This window comes from Musa acuminata, chromosome BXJ1-5 (assembly GCF_036884655.1).
Source record: "Musa acuminata AAA Group cultivar baxijiao chromosome BXJ1-5, Cavendish_Baxijiao_AAA, whole genome shotgun sequence".
Classification (NCBI taxonomy): domain Eukaryota; kingdom Viridiplantae; phylum Streptophyta; class Magnoliopsida; order Zingiberales; family Musaceae; genus Musa; species Musa acuminata.
The window spans coordinates 4,058,350-4,077,423 of record NC_088331.1 but is presented as its reverse complement, the minus strand read 5'-3'; the positions used below and the strand labels follow the sequence as shown (position 1 = coordinate 4,077,423).

The 19,074-nt window shown below is 37.5% G+C and overlaps 2 protein-coding genes across 3 annotated transcripts; both read right to left on the bottom strand.

Moving 5' to 3' along the window:
- Positions 1-3,173: 3,173 nt before the first annotated feature.
- On the bottom strand, positions 3,174-4,483 carry LOC135674908 (transcription factor bHLH94-like). Its single transcript, XM_065185172.1, has 3 exons — positions 3,945-4,483; positions 3,502-3,867; positions 3,174-3,397 (listed from the first exon to the last, which is right to left on the bottom strand). Exons 1-3 carry the CDS (start codon positions 4,467-4,469, stop codon positions 3,302-3,304), a joined length of 987 nt encoding a protein of 328 aa, XP_065041244.1. The 5' UTR covers positions 4,470-4,483; the 3' UTR covers positions 3,174-3,301.
- Positions 4,484-7,311: 2,828 nt separating this feature from the next.
- Positions 7,312-17,578, bottom strand: LOC135673103 (uncharacterized). Of its 2 annotated transcripts, none has more exons than XM_065181846.1 (14): positions 17,222-17,578; positions 16,006-16,082; positions 15,425-15,583; positions 13,367-13,580; positions 13,131-13,217; positions 12,896-13,035; positions 12,530-12,610; positions 11,336-11,400; positions 10,945-11,120; positions 10,501-10,631; positions 10,325-10,412; positions 9,286-9,499; positions 8,572-8,678; positions 7,312-8,181 (listed from the first exon to the last, which is right to left on the bottom strand). In XM_065181846.1, exons 1-14 carry the CDS (start codon positions 17,387-17,389, stop codon positions 7,657-7,659), a joined length of 2,232 nt encoding a protein of 743 aa, XP_065037918.1. In that variant the 5' UTR covers positions 17,390-17,578; the 3' UTR covers positions 7,312-7,656. The 2 variants fall into 2 exon arrangements, with proteins under 2 accessions (XP_065037918.1, XP_065037919.1); XM_065181847.1 differs by having other exon boundaries at positions 15,425-15,561; positions 17,222-17,273.
- Positions 17,579-19,074: the final 1,496 nt, after the last annotated feature.

Below are 19,074 nucleotides of genomic sequence, written 5' to 3'. Positions count from 1 at the left end.
TTTCCGCCGTAAAGAGCAATCAACCAAAATAAGAGCACAGTTTCAAGGGAAGCGGAGCAACCAAAACCTCACAAAACTAAGGCAGAAGGCAGGAAGGGGAGGGATCTTTACCTGATGTACATGATAAGTGGAACAGAGGCAGAAAAAAGATGGGGAAACCAAATGCCATTCCGCTACACTGAAGCATGTCGGTGATTGCAATCAACGCATGTTGATGATACGACGGATTCAAGAAGAGGAGGGTATGACGAACGAGATAAGTGGGGAAGCGGCGAGGAATCTGTGCCTGTCTAAACCTTCCATAAACCACCATTTAGGCCGAAGAGAGCGCTATAAAGGACGAACTAAAGCTTCTTTTTGTCTCTTAAGAACAATGCTTTAACCATTCGGTCCCAAATAATTGAAACATTTATAAAGAATTATTTTGGGCCACCAATAGATTTGATAAGATGTAAAATGTATAAAAATGTAAATATCAGAAAAAGGAAATTATTATTAAAGCCCTCTCTTTCATCTAATAATACCATTATAGTCATCTAATAATTAGTTATCTTTAGTTACTCGACCGATGAAATGAGTTAATTATATATATATATATATAATTTTTTAGTAATTTTTATATTTTTAAAATTTATATTAGAATTTTTATAATTATAAAAATAAAATATTTAATCTTATTTCTATTTAAATTACCAATTTTACTAATGAAAATGTCATAGGGTTTATTAATGAGCACGTATTGATTTTACGTCATTTTGATTTATTACTTAACACATATAATAAATATTCTATTAGTAGAGTTGACACCATAAAAAAAAAAAAATTAAATATTTTATTTTTATAAATATAAAGATTTTAATATAATTTTTTAAAATACACGAAATACTAAAAAATAACTAATTATGATTTCCCGGCAGAGGCAAGCCTCCGCGTCCTCCTCCTTCAACATGTGGTGGTGCGGGTGGTGATCCGGGTTTGAATGTATCGGTGCAGAAGTCGGCACGGAAGAGGCTGAGCTTTCGACTCACACGGCCGCGGGGAGCGTCGGCGCTTGCTTCTGCGGGGAGGATACACGGAGACGGTGGGCATTCTCGACGTTGAGTCCAGAGCTGTCCGACGAACCGTCCTTGTAGATCAGAACAGATCGGGACTCCACCTCCTCCCCGGCCGCGGCCTTGGTCTCGGCATCAGAGACCACTGGCTCTTCCTTCACGGAGGAAAAGCTCAGGGTTTCCTCTCCAGCTAACTTGGCTTCCAGCTCTTCAATCTGCACCACGACACGAACAACAGCGTTGAAGGAAACCAATCGTTCAGAAAGGGCTTGACAGTCGAACTATTGAATCCGTGACTCGCCTGAGCCAGAATGACTCATTATCGCGGTGGAGCAAATCGTAGTCGAGGCGGAGCGCCTCGTAGCTCAAGCTGCTTGGTCTTCCACCGGGCACGAAGCTTCTGGAACCAGACAGACACCTGCCGCGGCTGGAGGCCCAGCTCCAGCGCCATCCTTAGCTTCCTCTCAGGCCCCAACTTGTTCTCCAACTCAAAGCTCCTCTCCAGAGCTCTCACCTGCGCTTCTTCTCTCCCGGCAACGACAGAGCCGCCGTGACGCTGCCGCAGTCACCATCATCGTCAGCCAGCCCATCCATCAAGGAGAATTCCCTCCCATCAACGCCATCCTCGTCGGCTAAACATGCATGTTCCAATTTTTCTGCTACATAAGCAATCAGAATCCGCAAAGAGAACTCTCGATGAGGATGACCGAGAGAGGCATTACCCCAGATGGGCAGATTGGCATGAATGAGTCTCGAGTCTGTGACGGGCGCCGGCCTCTTCATGCCACTTGCTGTTCAGTACTTCGATGCTGCTAAGAAGGGATCTCTGTGGCAAGTACAAGTAGGTTCTTGATCGAAAAGAAGCTGAGGAGAGGGATTGCACACAGCGCAGCTGAGAGAGCAGCTGTGTGACAGTGAGGTCCTCCTCTCCTTCTCACCCATCTCCTCTTCTTCGAGCTCATCACCAGATTCTACTACTGCAAGCAAATCTAAAGGTTATCGCAGCTCAATTGTGACATATCAAGCTAACCTAGTGGCATATTGCATGTATAAGAGTCAAGATTCGATGGTGTCACCATATCAAGCAATCGAGAACGTGATTAATGTCGCATCGCAAAGTGGTTTAAGCACTAATCGAGCCTCCATTGTGACCCAACAAGTCTCGAATAATAAATAGTATTTTGTGTTAAGAGATGATTGGTCGGATTCATGGATCGGATTGCGATGTGACGAATGGGAACTCGACACATCATTGGCCACTTGGCTATGCCTTTCGCTTGCTATTTCTTTATTGAGCTTCCATGGCACAAATCCTTCCTTCGTGATCGTTCGACTAATTCAAGGTGTTCCATCACTGCATCAATCTCTCCATCTATATAACCATCTATCTATCTGTCTATTTATTTATTCGTTCATCTGCCACATCTATTTATCTATATATTTATTTATTTATATTTAAAAAAACATTTATATTATCGCTTATGAAATTTTGGTCGGTTTCTTCGAGTGGCAAAGCCAACTCGACCAATAATATTTAGGAAGCGCACCTCGATGTGATGATGATGGCAAGAACGAATGTCAACTTAGACGTTCTATATCAAGACTATTTTCGATAAGATCCGTCCGACGTTTAAGTTAGATGATGATCTCAAAATATGATATTTTTCTAAGCTTAACATACCTTAGAGCCCCCTTCTTCTTGTTCTGAAGGGATTCAAACAGGACTATAAGATAAAAGGAGGAATCAATGATACTATTTACTTGTACATCTCAAAGCACAATCAAACGCCTAAATATTACTTCCCAAAGCTACTCCATCGAGTGAACCTCCTTTAAGAGAGATCATCTATCTAGTTTTGAAGGTTGTATATGGGTACTTTCTTCTTCCTCTTCCATTTATCGTCTCATTTAGCACCAATTTAGTTGACTTGTAGATTTATAGCTACTGTTTAGTTTGTTCCAAAGATATTTTCTTGAAGGAGAAAAACTTCTAAACCCTTGGCAAAATACTAAATTGAGCTGATCCTTCGAAGTAGAATCATTTGAAGTAAGATCAGAGTAAGAGAAGCAAACTTTTTTGTGATCTTTAGTCCTAATTATATGATGTGTAAAGCTCGACACTAAGGAACGTAAACTTATCATCGGAAAGAGAAGGATGTCATCGAGTTATATCAGAGTTATTGCATACAATCTCATGTACCGCAGCAGCATTACGTCGTCATTCGGCTCTGAGAGAGAAGGGGTTTTGACTAGCTGTGACCAGCTTCCTCTTCGATCTCTGCAAGTATTCCATGGATTGCGGTGGCAATCTCATCCACTGACGTCAACTGGCAACCGTCTTCCACCTTCACAAACATAGGTATGATCCAAAGCGACCAGCGTCAACTCACGATCCATGGCATCAAGAGAAGAGAGAACCGAATCAAGGACTGCGATCTCAGTACTGTACCTTGACGCTGAGACAGTAGAGCACCATCTCGTCGACGGCGGTCACGTTGAGGTGGAGCGCCGTGAGTCGCAGGCTCTGCATGCCGCCCACCAGCTTCAGCAGCTGTCCGGCTCGCCGCCTCGAGAAGATTTTCACGTTGGCGTGGCTCTCGATGACGATGACCTCGACGTCGGCCGCGGCTCCGCTGCTCTCGGTGTTCGTGCAGGGTGAAGAGGCTGATGAGTACTGAGGGAAGGTGAAGAAGGCAGAAAAAGGAGATGCCTTGGATCGTTGCTTGACTCGCTTCCGAGCCTCGAGGGAGTGGACTAATTGTTCGAGCTCTCTGACGAAGTTTATGGCGCCTTCAACCGTCGATGCTTGGTCGCCCTGTCCATGGAGAAACGAGCAGCTTGAGGCAGTGACATGGTGCAACTGAGGATGTTATGGCGCAGGGGAAGACAAACCCTTTGCGAGTGCGAGGCCGGCATGAGGGAGCGGAGCACGGCGAGGTACTCGTTCATCTGTTTCCGCCGGTTACGCTCCACAGCGATGTGAGTCATCCTCTGGTTCTCCACCTCTTCCTCGCTCTTCACTCTCTTGGTGCGCTGCCTCTTCCTCCGTCCCACGGCCTCCCCCGTCCCCGCCGTCTCCTCTCGGCGAGCAGCAGCTGCACCCGGCGTCGGCGGCGAATCCACATCCCAGTCGTCGAAGTTCTGCACCGGGGAGGAGCAACAGGTGCTCCATCTGCCATGCCTTCCTCGTTCACCACCGAAGCCATAGCCCGGTGCCGCACCTCCCACGTCGTAAAGCTCCTTCATGGCGACACCAGGGAGGTCATGCTGAAACACCACAGCTTCTGATGCCATTTTTCCCACACAGAGCGCTCCAACCACACACAGATGCCTCGGGACAGCCCTAAAGGCCTCAGTGAAAGAAAAAGAAGAAGACACAGGGGTGGCACATGAGTCCAAGCAAGCAACAAGGAACATGGTGGTGAGGTGGGCTAGAGTAGGGTGGTGGTGAGAGGGGCTCCCATGGATTGTCATTACAGATATGTACAAAGGGATTGAAAGGGGGGCTGCTTTTGTTTTGATCCGCATATGATTTGGTTGGATGTCAGGGCCCAGAGATCGGAGGGAACGGAAAGGCTGACATGAAAAGGAGATGGCAACGGGAGCTCAGATGCTCTCCTTGTCTTCTTCACACCGTGAGGCTGAGGAGTGAGAGCCAAGTGTAAGGAAGCATGTCACTTTGTTGAGACCAAAAGGGTCATGTGATCGCCATGCCCAACCTTGTGCCGGCCACAGCAATTCCTCTGCAACCATCTGCCACAACAGGCTGCCTTGATCCTTCCTATATGTCTGTCCCCTATATATGTCAGCAGGTTTTCTTTGATATGGTGTAATGGATCAGAAGATGGAAGGATTCAAATTGACACAGGTACTGGTTCTCTCATCATGTTTCAGGAATTAGACTGACATCATAGTATAGTGATTTCAGATGGGTGCTGTTAGGTCAGATGAATAAGATTGTAGTGAATCTTTTAGTCTGCTATAATGTACAGCCCTTTTTACTTTTAACTACAGTGTATTTATAAAAGCACTGTCATTAATGGATAATAACATAATTATGACTAAATTTAAGTGAGTGGTTGACCAGTGTCTGTATCACAGAAGAATAATACTAAGAGTCTCACAAGCAATGGTATAACTTCAAACATTTTAGCTCTCATATTAATATAGAAGAAGGTAACTAAGCCAGAAAACAAGTTTGTTTAAGCATTATTTTATCAGTTCAACTACATTAATCCTAATGAATAGAGACATAGTATTCCCAACATCAGATTTGTTGGGATGAACAAATCAGCAGCTTGTCTCATAGCTGCAATTTGGTTATCTTCTTTGTTGGATATGATTTGAAGTCCTAATAAAATAAGCTTCACCTTCTAACTGGACCACACCACAAGATTCAACTTGTTCTAATGGCAATCCACTTCCAAAGAAGAATGCAGAGAGTCTTTTAAGCAGATTGCATCAAACAAGACCTCAATCTGGTTGCTGCTTCAAATCATAATGTATGACTTTCCATGGTGGACACAGCAATCACCACAAAAAGCATGTTTGACTCCTCAACAGACAATTCCTCACTGCATTTAGCTTCATGGTTCATGTTGGACTGCAGTTCTTTGGATCTCTGTCATGTGGGTATGCATCAGGGTGGGTGAGTCTTAGACATGAGACATGATGTGGGGATTCCACAAGCCATTCTGGTTTGCATCAAATCACCAATCCAGGCAGGCAGCCCCTTGTTGCAGGCTTAGAGAGATTGGCCTTCATTTACTTCACTTTCAATAGCTTTGCTTTGATATTTTTGTCATGCCTGTTCATGTGTTGTCTACAAGAAATTAGGAATTATTCACCTGCACTTGGGGACAAATCTAGTCAAGAGGTAGGCAATCATGACATGACCTGTGCTTCTCTGCAATAGCCTGCACAGTTGTTGCTTCTGATTTCAGTGAAAGAGGCTGGTGTCTCATAATTTCATTTCGAGAGATCTGAATTGACCAGAGAGGCAAGAACAGAAAATTAAATAGTTTACATAATAAAAAGGAAAATTGGCTATATCATTCAATTGTTAGGAGTATTAGTACCCTAAATGCTGATTAAATTCTAACATTGGATAGGCATGTATTGTGATTCATCTTCCACTCATCATAAATTCCCTGTGTCTGGTTTCATCAATACTACTTTGTAGGTTCTACTTCATTTGGAAAACATTATGTTGAATTTTATTGGACCAGTGTATCAAGTATTGCATGTGGATGTGGAGTTCTGAGGTTATCATTTTCCTACCACTTGGTATAAATCAGCATAGTGTGGTCACTTCAATCTTCTTGTGCTAATTTATTTGATCCATCATGCATTGCATAATGACACCACAAACTCATGCCTATGGTCTATTGGCAAAAACAATCTCTCTCTCTCTCTCTCTCACACACACACACACACACACACACATATATATATATATATATATAAAGTGATTTTTAAGAAAATACCCATATTTAGAGTATTTTTCAATCAGCACTCTCATTTTATTTTTTTAAACAGTTTTTCTTTATTTTTTAAAGCAGTTTGGACTTCTAACCTATTATAAAACTTACTTGAAAATAATGTAAATGATCTAAATGGACTTCTAACCTCAACCAAACTAACCACAAGCCTAAGAATATAATATTCTAATGGCTTATGAGCAATATAATATCACTTACAATGTTCTTAAATAACGTTTACAATATTTTCGATACCTCAATAAAATACTGTAAATGCTATTAAAAAAATACTATAAATGAGTTAAAATAAAAAAATTGTAACAATTGAAAAGTTGTAAAAAAATTTGGCAAGACAACTTTTGAGAGGTATTTTGGATATTTTTTAAATTAAAAATATTTTTTAAAAAAGAGAGACGAGTATCTTTAAAAAAACTAAAAAATATATATTTATAGAAAACACACACGTGCCAAATTTGTTTGTCTTCCGATGAAGACTGATGTTGATTTAAGATTTTGAAAGAGACCACCCGGTGATGACAGGCCCCCATAACCAAATGCTGCTTCTTCCATTTCTTTTTGCTCACATTCCGTACTGACTTTAAGGATTTGCATTGGGACAATACACAACTGATACAAATTGATACACACCATGTTTGGCAGGGACAAGTTTGGTTATGTCAGGTTAGATCAGCTGGCATCGAGATCTAAGGAACACCCAAACTAACAAGAATTTTTTGGGTTCGGCATTTCAGAACGTGACAAGAATCTAAGAACAAAAATCATGGAAAACTAGTTAAATTGCACTCTCCACGAAAGCAAACATACAAATCATGTGAATGTACATGTTAGAAATGATAGGTGAACCCTATGAGACCAACTGTGACCTTTCGCTATCTTTCCGAGTCCAACTAGTTTGGTGGTTCAACCGAACACGTATAGACCTTTTGCTACATATATTATTGGAGGCTTCCCGAGAACTATAGGGATTGACTCCAAAAAAGAGAAGAAAAATTGACTTCATCGCAGACTGGCTGTCCAGTCTATACACTTGCTTGATTCATACAACAAGACTTTCTCTGGCTGAGCTCCTTTTGTTCTGCTTTACTTCATGAATAGGCCAGGAGCTATCTGGTAGAGCGCATATCTGTTATGCCCATATCGTTGTCGTCGAAATCAAAATCGAAATCCCCATCTTGATTTTTACTTGGACGTTGCTTCAACTTTTGGAAAATTTCATCCAAGGATTCAGAAGAAGAGCCACGAGAATGGAGTGGAGTCTCCTGAACTTGGCGCAATGGAAAGAATTTCTTTGCTCCCAAATTAGTTTTGAAGTTCTGAAAACCATTCTTCATTGATGCCCATGTGGAAGTTAATCCTGAGGTGGTACCCACTGCTGGGCCATCGGACTGCCTCTGGGAGTTGCCTGCCTCAAGCAAAGACACAGAAGCTGAGGATGTGGCCTTTTCCTTCAATGCAGGGCTGGCCGGTTTCTTCACTTGCTGTTCCCTTATCATTGCATACTTGTTCACGATAGCTTCATGGCTGGTAGTGTCTTTCCGCTTATCTTGTTTTGGAGGTTTAGGTGGAATCCCGTTACTGTTCTCCTTCGGTAGGACCGATGCTGCTTTCACCTCCAAAACCTCCTTGCCCTGAATGAGATAATTGTTGAATACATGGAACAAGATCAATTATATGAAAAGGATAAAAGCAAACATGATTTTTGCAAGTGTAAACAGACAAATCTTTCTTAGAATTACAACTATACTTCATGATCCTAACGTCCCTATGGTTTGAAGTTTGAACAATCAAATAACCTTTCTGTTTGTTGCTTCAATCTTCTCAAGCCAAGCAAAACATAATTATGTTGTGGAATAGAAGTGCCCGGATGGTGATCCATTCAGACTCAATGCAGTGGACCCAACAGAAGCCAAAAGTAAAATGTATGGATCTAACCATTTTCTATGAGAAGCTAGCATGTAGCTTTCAAGTTATGAATGATTTTTTTTATGATGAAACCATCAAGTAGCGAGATTACTTACTGGTGGTGAACTGCCTGACTCGACATCGACATCTGTACCATTAAAATTTCTTGCTAATGGCACAACTTGCTCACCAACTTTGCGCCCCTGTTCAAGCCAAGACCTTTCTGAAGGGATCAAAAATTCAGATATTAGATTTGTCCATTTAGGTTCCCAAATATATTCTCAAAGGACCAGTGAGAAGATTGTTAACTACAATTGTCACAAGGCCTACAAGTCCTATAGGATTTATAATGCCAGTCAAACACCATCAGCCAATAGCAATAAAGCATGATTAAATGTATCGGAAGTGTTAGTACGATCAAATACTGGCCTAAATGTGAACAGTGGAAAGCTCGACTAAGAGAAAGATTCAGTAATGTTCTTAATGAACAAAAACAAAGTTGACGCTAATTAGTATAACTCATAAAGCACTCATCCCTTTCCCTTCTCTTGGTTGTGGTTTGGGAAGAGCATACTGATAGTATGAAAAGACAAAAACCAACATATCAGGACCTTGAAGCCAAATTGCTTTTCAGACAAAGACAAAAGCTGGCCTTGGTACCAAGCTCAAAAATACGTATTCAAATCTTTTACTATGTCAGAGCAAGTACTAAGGGGCAAAACTAGGTTCCTCCAATTAACTGCATTTAGCATGCTAGTAAATAACCAGAAAAACACCAACAAAAATCAATTAAGCATGCACAATTGTGAGAGAGTATAAAAAAAAATTACCCTTTTGCAGGATTATAATGCCAGAAGGATTGAACCCATCCATATCCTTTTCCTCACTTTGGAACTTGAGCCTTTTCCAACTTCCAAAAAAGTCAACCATTCGGTCAAAGAAATTGCTGGCTACCAGCAGGGTGTAAACAACCATGATAAGTGGATAGATTTTGTTAAACCCTTTTCCAAAGAAAGGGACCGCATCATCGATATTCCCCATTCTCTGTTTTCATAATCGAAAGACAACTGTCATGGGCAAAATAATTACAGGATATGATACAAAAATCTTGAATTAACAACCCTAAAATTACTACCATCATATGTTCCTGAAAGGTTGATCAAATGGAGAAAAAAAGACAACCTCTACACGAGCAAAAGTAGATAAGGCAAAAGAAAATCAAGAAAAAATTTAAATATATAAAACTATAAACCAAACACATCCGATCAAGTTTGCTAATTGATGTCGATGCTTGACAATGAAGAAAGGCTGATATATTGCGTTGACTGTAGATTAAGAAACAACTTAATCCTTCACCTAGCATCGTTAGGCATGCTTACTAGAAGAATAAAATGTAGTTATAAATCATAATTTTGAAGTATGAACTGCTTTAAATGGTCGAATACAATCCATACAATCCATTCCTCGTACGTTGTTAATCAATTGCCTATTATTATTTAGTTGAAATGAACTGCAAAATATGTTAGGCTAATGTTCTATTCGATCCCAACGTGAAGTCGTGAACCCATCCACAGTTTGTTCATTCCCCATACATGCCATGCACCTACAAGTGGTGCATAGCGAGTGACTAGCTGTACCATCTGATAACCCCATTGGTCCAATTAATCTCAAGAATTTTAATGATTCATTTATCATGAGGTGTGCCAGGAGATCAGGTTCACGCAAAATCCCTTTGGTTTCACTTTTGCCCTACAATAGTCATCTTTTTTACTTTTAGCCAGGAATATCTGCCTCTGATTGACACTTACCAGCATTAGTCCAATGATTCATGGAAGAACACATAAGATATTAAATTACAATAGCACTTACCCTTTCAAATATTGTTTTTGCATTGGAACCAAGACGAATAAGATTTAGAAAATTGTAAGAAATCGGAGGTGCATAACGCGCTACCATTCTGGCAAAAAAAGGATCAATATTCAGCATCATGAAATATGAAAATCTTGATCGACGTTAGAAATCAAATAAATACAGAAAATACTTACGAGCATATCATAAGCAAGCTCACTGAGCTTGTTTGTCTTGGAGTGAATGAATAGAACATTAGCATTCCAATCTTGAATAGTGAATAATATGTGCAAATGCACATGTACATGACAGGAACAAAAGCAGCTATCTGCAAAGCATATTTGCTGTCATTGAACTGCTCTAAACATAAATACAAGTAATACAAAGTCCATAAGTAAAGAACAAGATTCAATCTTGAACTACTTAAAAGCCCTGAAAAGAGAGATAAGGTCTGAATGAACTAAATGCTTACTTAGCGTAAACATTATACATGGAGAAGTAACCCCTTATCAAATAGGCAAACATAAGAGAATACAACCAGTCATTTTAATCTACATTTACTCTATATGCATCCCTATCTAGATTTGAAATACAAAAGGAGGCAAAGAATAGAAATAATGTTATATTTTCCAGATTTTTACCTGGACTAGCACCTCTTGCTTTCCCACAGCATTTATGAGAATGGAGAAGAGGGATAGGTCAACCCCACTTGGTAATAAGGTAGCCTCAGCCAACAGGATAGCAACTGACATGCAACCAAGTGTCACTGCCAAGATTTTCTGCAGTTGCTTCCTCAATATACAGCGCCATAGTAACTCTGCAAAGCTATCTCCTTATCAGTATATATTTCAAATATAAGACAAATAATTCATCTTAACCCTATTGCTACAAGTACATATTAAAAATAGAACTAGAAAGTAGAAACTGATTTGCAATCGTACTTAAATGTTTAGGCTGGCTTTCCAACTTTTATCTTAGGAAAAAAAAGAAAAACAGAATAGCCTAATTCTTTAATATAGGAAAGAAATTTACCAACAATATCAAGAGAGGATCCTAGTGTGCCCGTTCTGCTTTCTCTAAAACTTGAGATGTACTTCCTGCAATAATTACAATCAAATTACATTGATTAAAAGAATAACATCAGTAGTTGTAATGATATTGTGATATCTTGGTCCATTTCACTTGGACTAATGAAAAATCAAAATCAGTTTGTTGGCCTCATGTGAATCCATGGAGTTACACTTTTTTCTGTCAATCCTATGCCAGCTCTTCCAAAAGAGATGGTTTTTTGATGGATGGCACCTGAGTTATGCAAGTTCCTGCTGACACATGCAAGTTATGCATGCAAGTTCACATGCACCTGTGTACATTGCATACACTAGTGTTATCCACAATTGTCCTGTAGCATGTTACTGTACCAGAAAGGGGAACTACAAGTAAGATGCTTAATGCCAATGCTCCGCTAGTATACATGCCAACCAATATGATCAAGCACAAGCTGTCCAGGCAACCATACTATGATCCTCTTGTTTAAGCAGAAGTTTTTAGTTTTACCTGGACATTTTGAGAAGATTATAACGTGAATTGTTTTAAATGAATATATTAAATAATTATTGTTATGTATTCAGAACACACACTCAAACTGTATCATCCTAAGTAATAAAATCATGTCCGATGATCATCTCTCTTCAAACGAGGGAATGCATTTGTCTCTAACTAGAGATCTTGCTTCAAGAGCCACCTACTTTTCCTTGAACTGAGGTTCTTCAGACGGGCATCTTTGGTAATAAGTAGCATTAGTGAAACTAAACAATAGTAAATATAATTTGCTCCAAATTCCTCCTTTTTCCTGCTGCCACGTCTTATTTAGCTTTTCTATTGAAGAAGTAGATGGAAAGTTGGATTTATTGAGTTCTAAGCCAAGATATAACATAAAGTCATATATAGATCAACCAAGCTAGATATAAAAAACAATGAAGTGCAGGGCAAATGATGAGAAGAATTGACTGTTATATTGTTCCTGAGACACTGCAGTAAGTGTGTTAACACTGTAGATGCTACAAAGGAGTAATGTTCTTGAAGCACAAATTAGAGTTTTCCTGTAATTCTGATGCCTAAGGGTTCAAGCAAGAAGACACTCCTTTAGGCAAAAATGTGAAAATAACACATTATGTTTGGTCAACAAGTTGTGTAAAGCTAAAACATAAATGAAAATTAAAGACGAACCATCCATTTGAATCACGGCGTTCATAATTTTTGATCGTATCTTCAAGCTCAAGTGCTTCCACCACATAAGTCATATATTCACTGCAAGCATTTATGAAATGCCAGTGAGGATTAAAATGAAATAAACATATTCTTCCATCTTAAGTCGCATAGCAAAAACTGAATTAATCAACAAGCTACTAAGATCAGTTTCTATAGGCCTAGCTTCCAATATCACTCGCAACTAACTAATAGAGAGAAAAGAAACAGAATGAAATGCATTTATCAAAATTTCCAGCTTATAGTAAGAACTGTATCAACCCATTGCAAATTGAGTTATAATGCAAATACATATAAAGAAAGAACCTAAACATGAATGAGCCAAACCTTTTGTATCTGTAGTACTCCTCTCGAGCTTTCCTAAGCTGACGTCTAAGTGCAGCCATCGTCTTATCATCCGTATCATAATCCATATCGTTTTCTCCCAGTCTACCGCCTGATGGCTTGAAAGAAGGATCTTCCTTTAGCTGAAAAAATGTCATATTTAAAGCCTGGTGAACCAGAACTTTCCAAATTGGCATTTTGTCAAATAATTTTTCTTTTCAAAATTAGCAATCACTACCATTTGAAGTAACATTTTATCAATAACATCCATGTAGGGTCTTAAAGAATCACGCTTTGACATCTGATTGGAGGTAGCTTGTGTAACCTAAAATACAAATTAAATACAAAACATGTAAGTAATAATGATAGAAACTAATTGTCAGTTATACTCAAACTGAATAGGTCAATTCATTTCTCTTTCATGCAAAGGAAGATCATGACTGCTTCCAAAATGGAAAACAGAGAAGTACTAACCACAATTGCATTTGAAAATTCTTGATGAGCGTTGTCAAGTTTTACAGCCATTTTTGCAACCCTGTGAGAGAGAACTTTCTGGCGGTAAGTCCAATCTGCATTCCTCCAGATGCTTTTTGGGATTTCACTAAGACCAAAACCGAGAAGAAATGCACCAGTCACAAGCCCAAATGTATTTGAACAAGCCATAGCAAAGCCCACAATACCACCACTCCTGTTGTTAGAGGAATCAACTATTAGACAAAATTAAGGAATATCAAACACCAAAGGGATGTTGACAACAAACTGATGTAGAAGCTGCTATTGCAAATAAATATATGAGTGGGTACATAATGGGAGCATATTTTATCCTCATATCCTTTGTTATTATATGGTCTAAAGTCAGGTACTACTTCAAGTGCCAGTTAGAATTGCTAAAATATGAAATAAATTGGATCATAAATCCACTCAGAGACCAGCAAGGATAGATCAGGCCAATCCAGGAATTGAATAGATCAGTCCAAAGCAACTAGAATCAATCTTGACCAGAGTTGGCCCAGATCAAACTTTCCAACCTCATCCAGAACAACCCTAGAAAAAAAAACAGGGTAGGATTAGGAAATAAGTTTATTTTGTTTTTAATTAAATAGTGCCCATGAGTCCACTAAATGTAACATGTCTAGTATTTGTGAGAAATAAGTTTATTGAAAAAGAAAGGTGTTTTATTTGGATGCTTATATTTATTTATTTATTTATTATACCTTTAGAAGAATTCATAAATCCTGATGACATGTTCCAAAACCCAATTGCAAAACCCATGGCCTCCCCCTCTTTGCTAAAATGGGAGAGAGATCTTGTACTGACATTAAAGTCAACGATTTCGTAATTCTTATATTTTATAGCAGCTCTATGAATTAAGTGAAAAACATAACAAATTACTTCAGAAATGTGGATAAAACCATTTGTTTTCCCACTCAACAAATAAAAGATGTAACACCACCCAAGCATTTAAATCTCGATCAATACCAAATTTTGACAACTGGACCAGTTAGGTATAGGTATACCAAATAGTATGTCAACCTATACCATCAGAAATCATTGAAATTTGAACAAAAAAAAGTAAAACTGAATGGGGCATATTATCACTGAGCTATATGTCACAATATGGTTCTTGGTCAGATTAGTAAAGATCAACCAATACCAATTGATGTGGTTGAGATTTGAGAAAGAGAATATTAGGAAAAAGGATTTTTGGAAACAAGAAAAATAGACGGAAGAAAGCATCATGACAATAATCTTAACCATAATTTTCTCAACCATCCTATTTATTAGGAAGGAAAAACAATAGTAACAATCTTGTATGATTCTCTCAATCATTGTATTATTGGAATATGCAATTTTATATTATTACTATTTTATATAATTATCAAAATCATATAATTCTCGCAATAATGAAATACATACACAAGAAAATGTTATGAAAAAAGAAACTTACATAATTTTGACAGCAATACAAATCAAGAATAAATGCAAAAATATACACACCAATGATGCAATGATTGGAAAAATCATGGTAAGATTATTATCATAATTTCTCCTTCCTAATAGATGCGAGACTAACATTATTGTTATGATTCTTCCTTCCTAATATGACTATGATTATTGTCATAGTTCCTCTTCCCTAATATCCTCCTTCTTAATAGATACCACCTCAATCGGTTTGATCCTGAGACTACATTAGAAGATGTAAATTGGCTGAACTTGTTGCTTTTATGCTTTAACAAGAAGTGGAGAAGAATCACAAAACTTGTGAAGAATTAGAATGTAATAGTAGTATTGTAGCACAAATATTAAAATAAAACATATGGTGAATAAGTGTCTTCCAGTGCAACATATATGGGTGTGTATATATATTCAATCAAATAAACATGATAACTAGCAAGTTCTAAGAAAACACATGTTTCTCTAAATTGAAAAATCTGTAGGACGACATGAACTATTATTGAAATTAGTAGTCACATTAACCAAAAAAATGCAGAAAAGAATCTGTAATAATTGAATAAGTAATATGTAATATACCAAACTTTGTGCATGACGATGAGCAAAATAAGCCCAAAAAGGCCTATAGATCCAACAACTATATAAAAGACCAAGTTCACATGCAGGCTTGTCTTAAGTCTTTCTTTAACCGTGAAATCGCCAGCATCTTCATAACCCTGAATAGTAGGAACCACAGCCCTGCTTAGAGAGATAAATGAAACTTAAAACGATTAATACAAACAAACTGGTAAATGGAAATATAAATCTTTATATGACCATTAGAAGACATTACAAATTGTATGTGAACATTATGAAAGCCAGTATGCAATTGAATACAGTTGATATAAAAGTTTAATGTACAAACTTTTATAAAGTAGATAACACAATACAAAACCAATACCAACACTCGAACCATGTCAGAGTGGTACATAATGGTTAGTAACCCCAAAAAATATTTAAGAGGTTCTTCAAGTGTCAGTATTTTATAAAGTAGATAACACACTACGCTGCCATCCTCAAATATAATTGCCTCAACTTTACATGATAAGATACACCACAATAAACTGAAGCCTTAAGAAAGGGATAATAGACAAAAGAAAAGGTTAAAAAATGCTACATACCATGTTAGCAAAAATGTACTCCAATATGACCAACTCCAAAAGAAAGCAATGCCTCCATTATAATGTTGGGTAATTGTCTGCAAAGCAAATTAGGATATTACCATTAGGACAATACAGAGAATGAAAGGCCGATGTGCTATACATAAGCTAAATTAAACAATTATTTTATCATGTGATAGGCTAGCAGCAACAATTTCTTTTACATGGAAACAAGATTAATAGAAGGAACCTCGTAACACTATTTAAATTTATTTCTTAAATCAAGATCTAACCCATCACAATAAAGTGTTAGCAATTGTACTAAAGCTCATCATATCCATGTACAATTCCCAGTCAACAATTTCATCAATGAGAGAAGCTTTCTCGATAAATAGAAGTTTAGTAAGAAAGTTTATCCTCATGCAAGAAGGAAGCAATTCTAACAAGGCACCAGTAGATTTCAAAAATTTCAAGTCAGGAATGGTCTAGGCAAAGAGTAGAAGAGACAATGTTCAAAACAAAAACCTGTATTCATCTTTGAGGCACAAAGTTGTCATAAAGAGCTAAGTCAAAAATACAATCCCAACCTAAATCTGACCCTGTTATGATAACTAAAGGTCAACTGAATAACTAGCTGTCAATGATCTCATCATGATTAACATAAGCCACTATTATTTCAAGAAGACAGGATCTGAACTTGATGAGATTTACAGCTCCATTGTCTTAGAGAGAATTTACTCCATAGACTTTACAACAAGATCCAAATTTATATAGAAAGTTTCACGATTGAGATCATCTATCGTAAATAAACCACAATGAAGATATCAAGCTTCTTCAACCTGTAGCAATCTCATTTACTGGGCTATAATTTTAATCAATTTAAGCACTTACAATAAATTCTTGTGGAGCATCAACAACATCTAAATTTCATATGGAAATCCTAGCCAATTCTACAACCCCAGAACATCAAATCAAGAAAAAGCAAACAAAAATAACGCTTGGTCTTCCCAAATATACAGATGGAATCAACCTTAGAAAGAATAAATCAAAAACCAAAACATAAGGAGAATTGCCACATCAGTCGATACAACATGAAGATCAGCACGATCCGGGGATAAAACAGAACCGATTCAATCAAATTCAATCACGAATCGTACAACTCGATCGAATCCAATAACCAAATTCAACCGAAGGGAAAAGAGAAGAAAGAGGAAGAAGCAAACAGGCGAGATCGTACGGTCCAGATGTCGGCGGGGACGAGGATGATAATGGAGAGGGAGCAGAACCAGGCGTATCCGACGGTGAGGATCACGTAACGAGGCACGTCCGGCCCCGCGAAGTAGCGCAAGGTTATCGTTACCATCCCCAAGGTGAGCGGCAGCGATATCAAATAGAACACCCACATGTTGTCTTTTCCTTTTTCCCCTTTCCCTTCCCTTCTCTTCTCCTTTTCCTCCTCCTCCGGCTCCGCCCTGTGCGTGTTGTTCTTCTCCGCCTCCCGGGGCACGATGGTGGAACGGGTCAAAGAGGAGCAGATCCGATTTCACGAGCCGACGACTAGGGGATGGGGGAGGGGGCCGAGGAGAAGGCAGCGACGGAGAGGAAAGCCGAATGCCATTGGAGATCTCTGTTGAATATATAATGTATTATAATTACGTAATAATACAAAAGAAAGAACTTTTCACTTATACCCTTCATGTATACATATCTTCTTATATACTCCTCAAAAACATCGTCGGTATTATGAACATATAACTCTTTAAAGTTTATATTCGCAAGTACGCCCTCAGAAGTACTGTATATACACATTTCATAGTTCAAATTTGTCGTTGACAGAACTCTCATGGATGATTTCCGAAATATCAAATATTTAATAAATCCTGAACGCAATATTAAAATAAAATAAAAAAATAAATAATCTAATTAATTTCAATTTCCTAACAAAATTAGAATTAGTATACAAAGATTAATGCTAACTTTACAATTAGTTTGCCGGAAAGACTATCTACGTTGACTTTTTATTGGGATCGAATATTGTGCATTTTTTACCATAAATATCGGATAAATAAATGTATAACGAATATGAAATTTCAAGCATGAATTCTAAAAAAAACTCATCTTTTTTTTTCAAGAAGTGCTTTTCATCATTTTTTTTTTCTATTTTCCAATAATAATATTCAAGAATGAGAGACAGAAGAAAGGAGAAAAAAATAATAGGTAATAAATTAAAAAATAATAATTTTGAAGGGATTATTAATAGTAAAAGTTTTCAATACAAAGAAAGAGGATGTTAATAACAATCTTTTTTCAGAATTTGTAAATAATATATCTTTTTTATCTAATATCTAGAATATATATTTTTGCTATAGATCGATCCATATGAAACCAATATAGTTAGTGTTTTTATACTGTATTATAATATTTTCAGTGATACCAGAATAATGATGTAACATAATACAAATATTATAAAATGTTATATTTATAGTATTTTTCAACTAAATTATAATATTTTTCGTAATACCACAAAAAGGCTATAATGTAATACACAAACATTGTAAAATATTATACATAGTATTTTTATTTTAACAAATTTAAAAACATAATAGAATATAAAAATATTATATTTTTGTACTGTATTATAATTTTTTGGTACTTTATTGAAATCACCATAATATAATATAATATAATATAAAAATTGATTGAGGATATTTTAGGTATTAGATAAAATAAAATATTTTAAAAAAAATTATATATATATATATATATATATATATATATATATATATATATATATCGCAAAAATCCAAAAAGGAAAAAGTCTTTTTTCGAGAATTCCTGAGCGTCCATACATCGGATGGAATATTTGTATGTTTGGGGGGGGGGGGTGGGGTTTTGGGTATACAATAAAAGAGAAGAGGCTGACGGAACCGCACTTCAAGTCGGGAACAGAAATCACGTGATCGACGGCCGAGATCTATTTCGTCACTGGGAATATCTCGAACGTGGGAATCGGTCTCATCACCTCTTTTTGTCTCAATTATTTTTCCCGTCCGCTTGTTTGCTACCCGCGGTGGGAAAGGGCAGTTCGGC

Excerpts from the sequence above, each read along its gene's own strand:
- LOC135673103 (XM_065181846.1), bottom strand. The coding sequence starts at position 17,389 with ATGTGGGTGTTCTATTTGATATCGCTGCCGCTCACCTTGGGGATGGTA. Across the intron at positions 11,401-12,529 it reads CGCCGTGATTCAAATGGATG|GAAGTACATCTCAAGTTTTA; the intron begins GTTCGTCTTTAA and ends TAATTATTGCAG. Across the intron at positions 11,121-11,335 it reads ATCCTCTCTTGATATTGTTG|AGTTACTATGGCGCTGTATA; the intron begins GTAAATTTCTTT and ends ATAGCTTTGCAG.
- LOC135674908 (XM_065185172.1), bottom strand. The coding sequence starts at position 4,469 with ATGTTCCTTGTTGCTTGCTTGGACTCATGTGCCACCCCTGTGTCTTCT. Across the intron at positions 3,868-3,944 it reads CGGCCTCGCACTCGCAAAGG|GGCGACCAAGCATCGACGGT; the intron begins GTTTGTCTTCCC and ends CTCCATGGACAG. Across the intron at positions 3,398-3,501 it reads TCTACTGTCTCAGCGTCAAG|GTGGAAGACGGTTGCCAGTT; the intron begins GTACAGTACTGA and ends ATGTTTGTGAAG.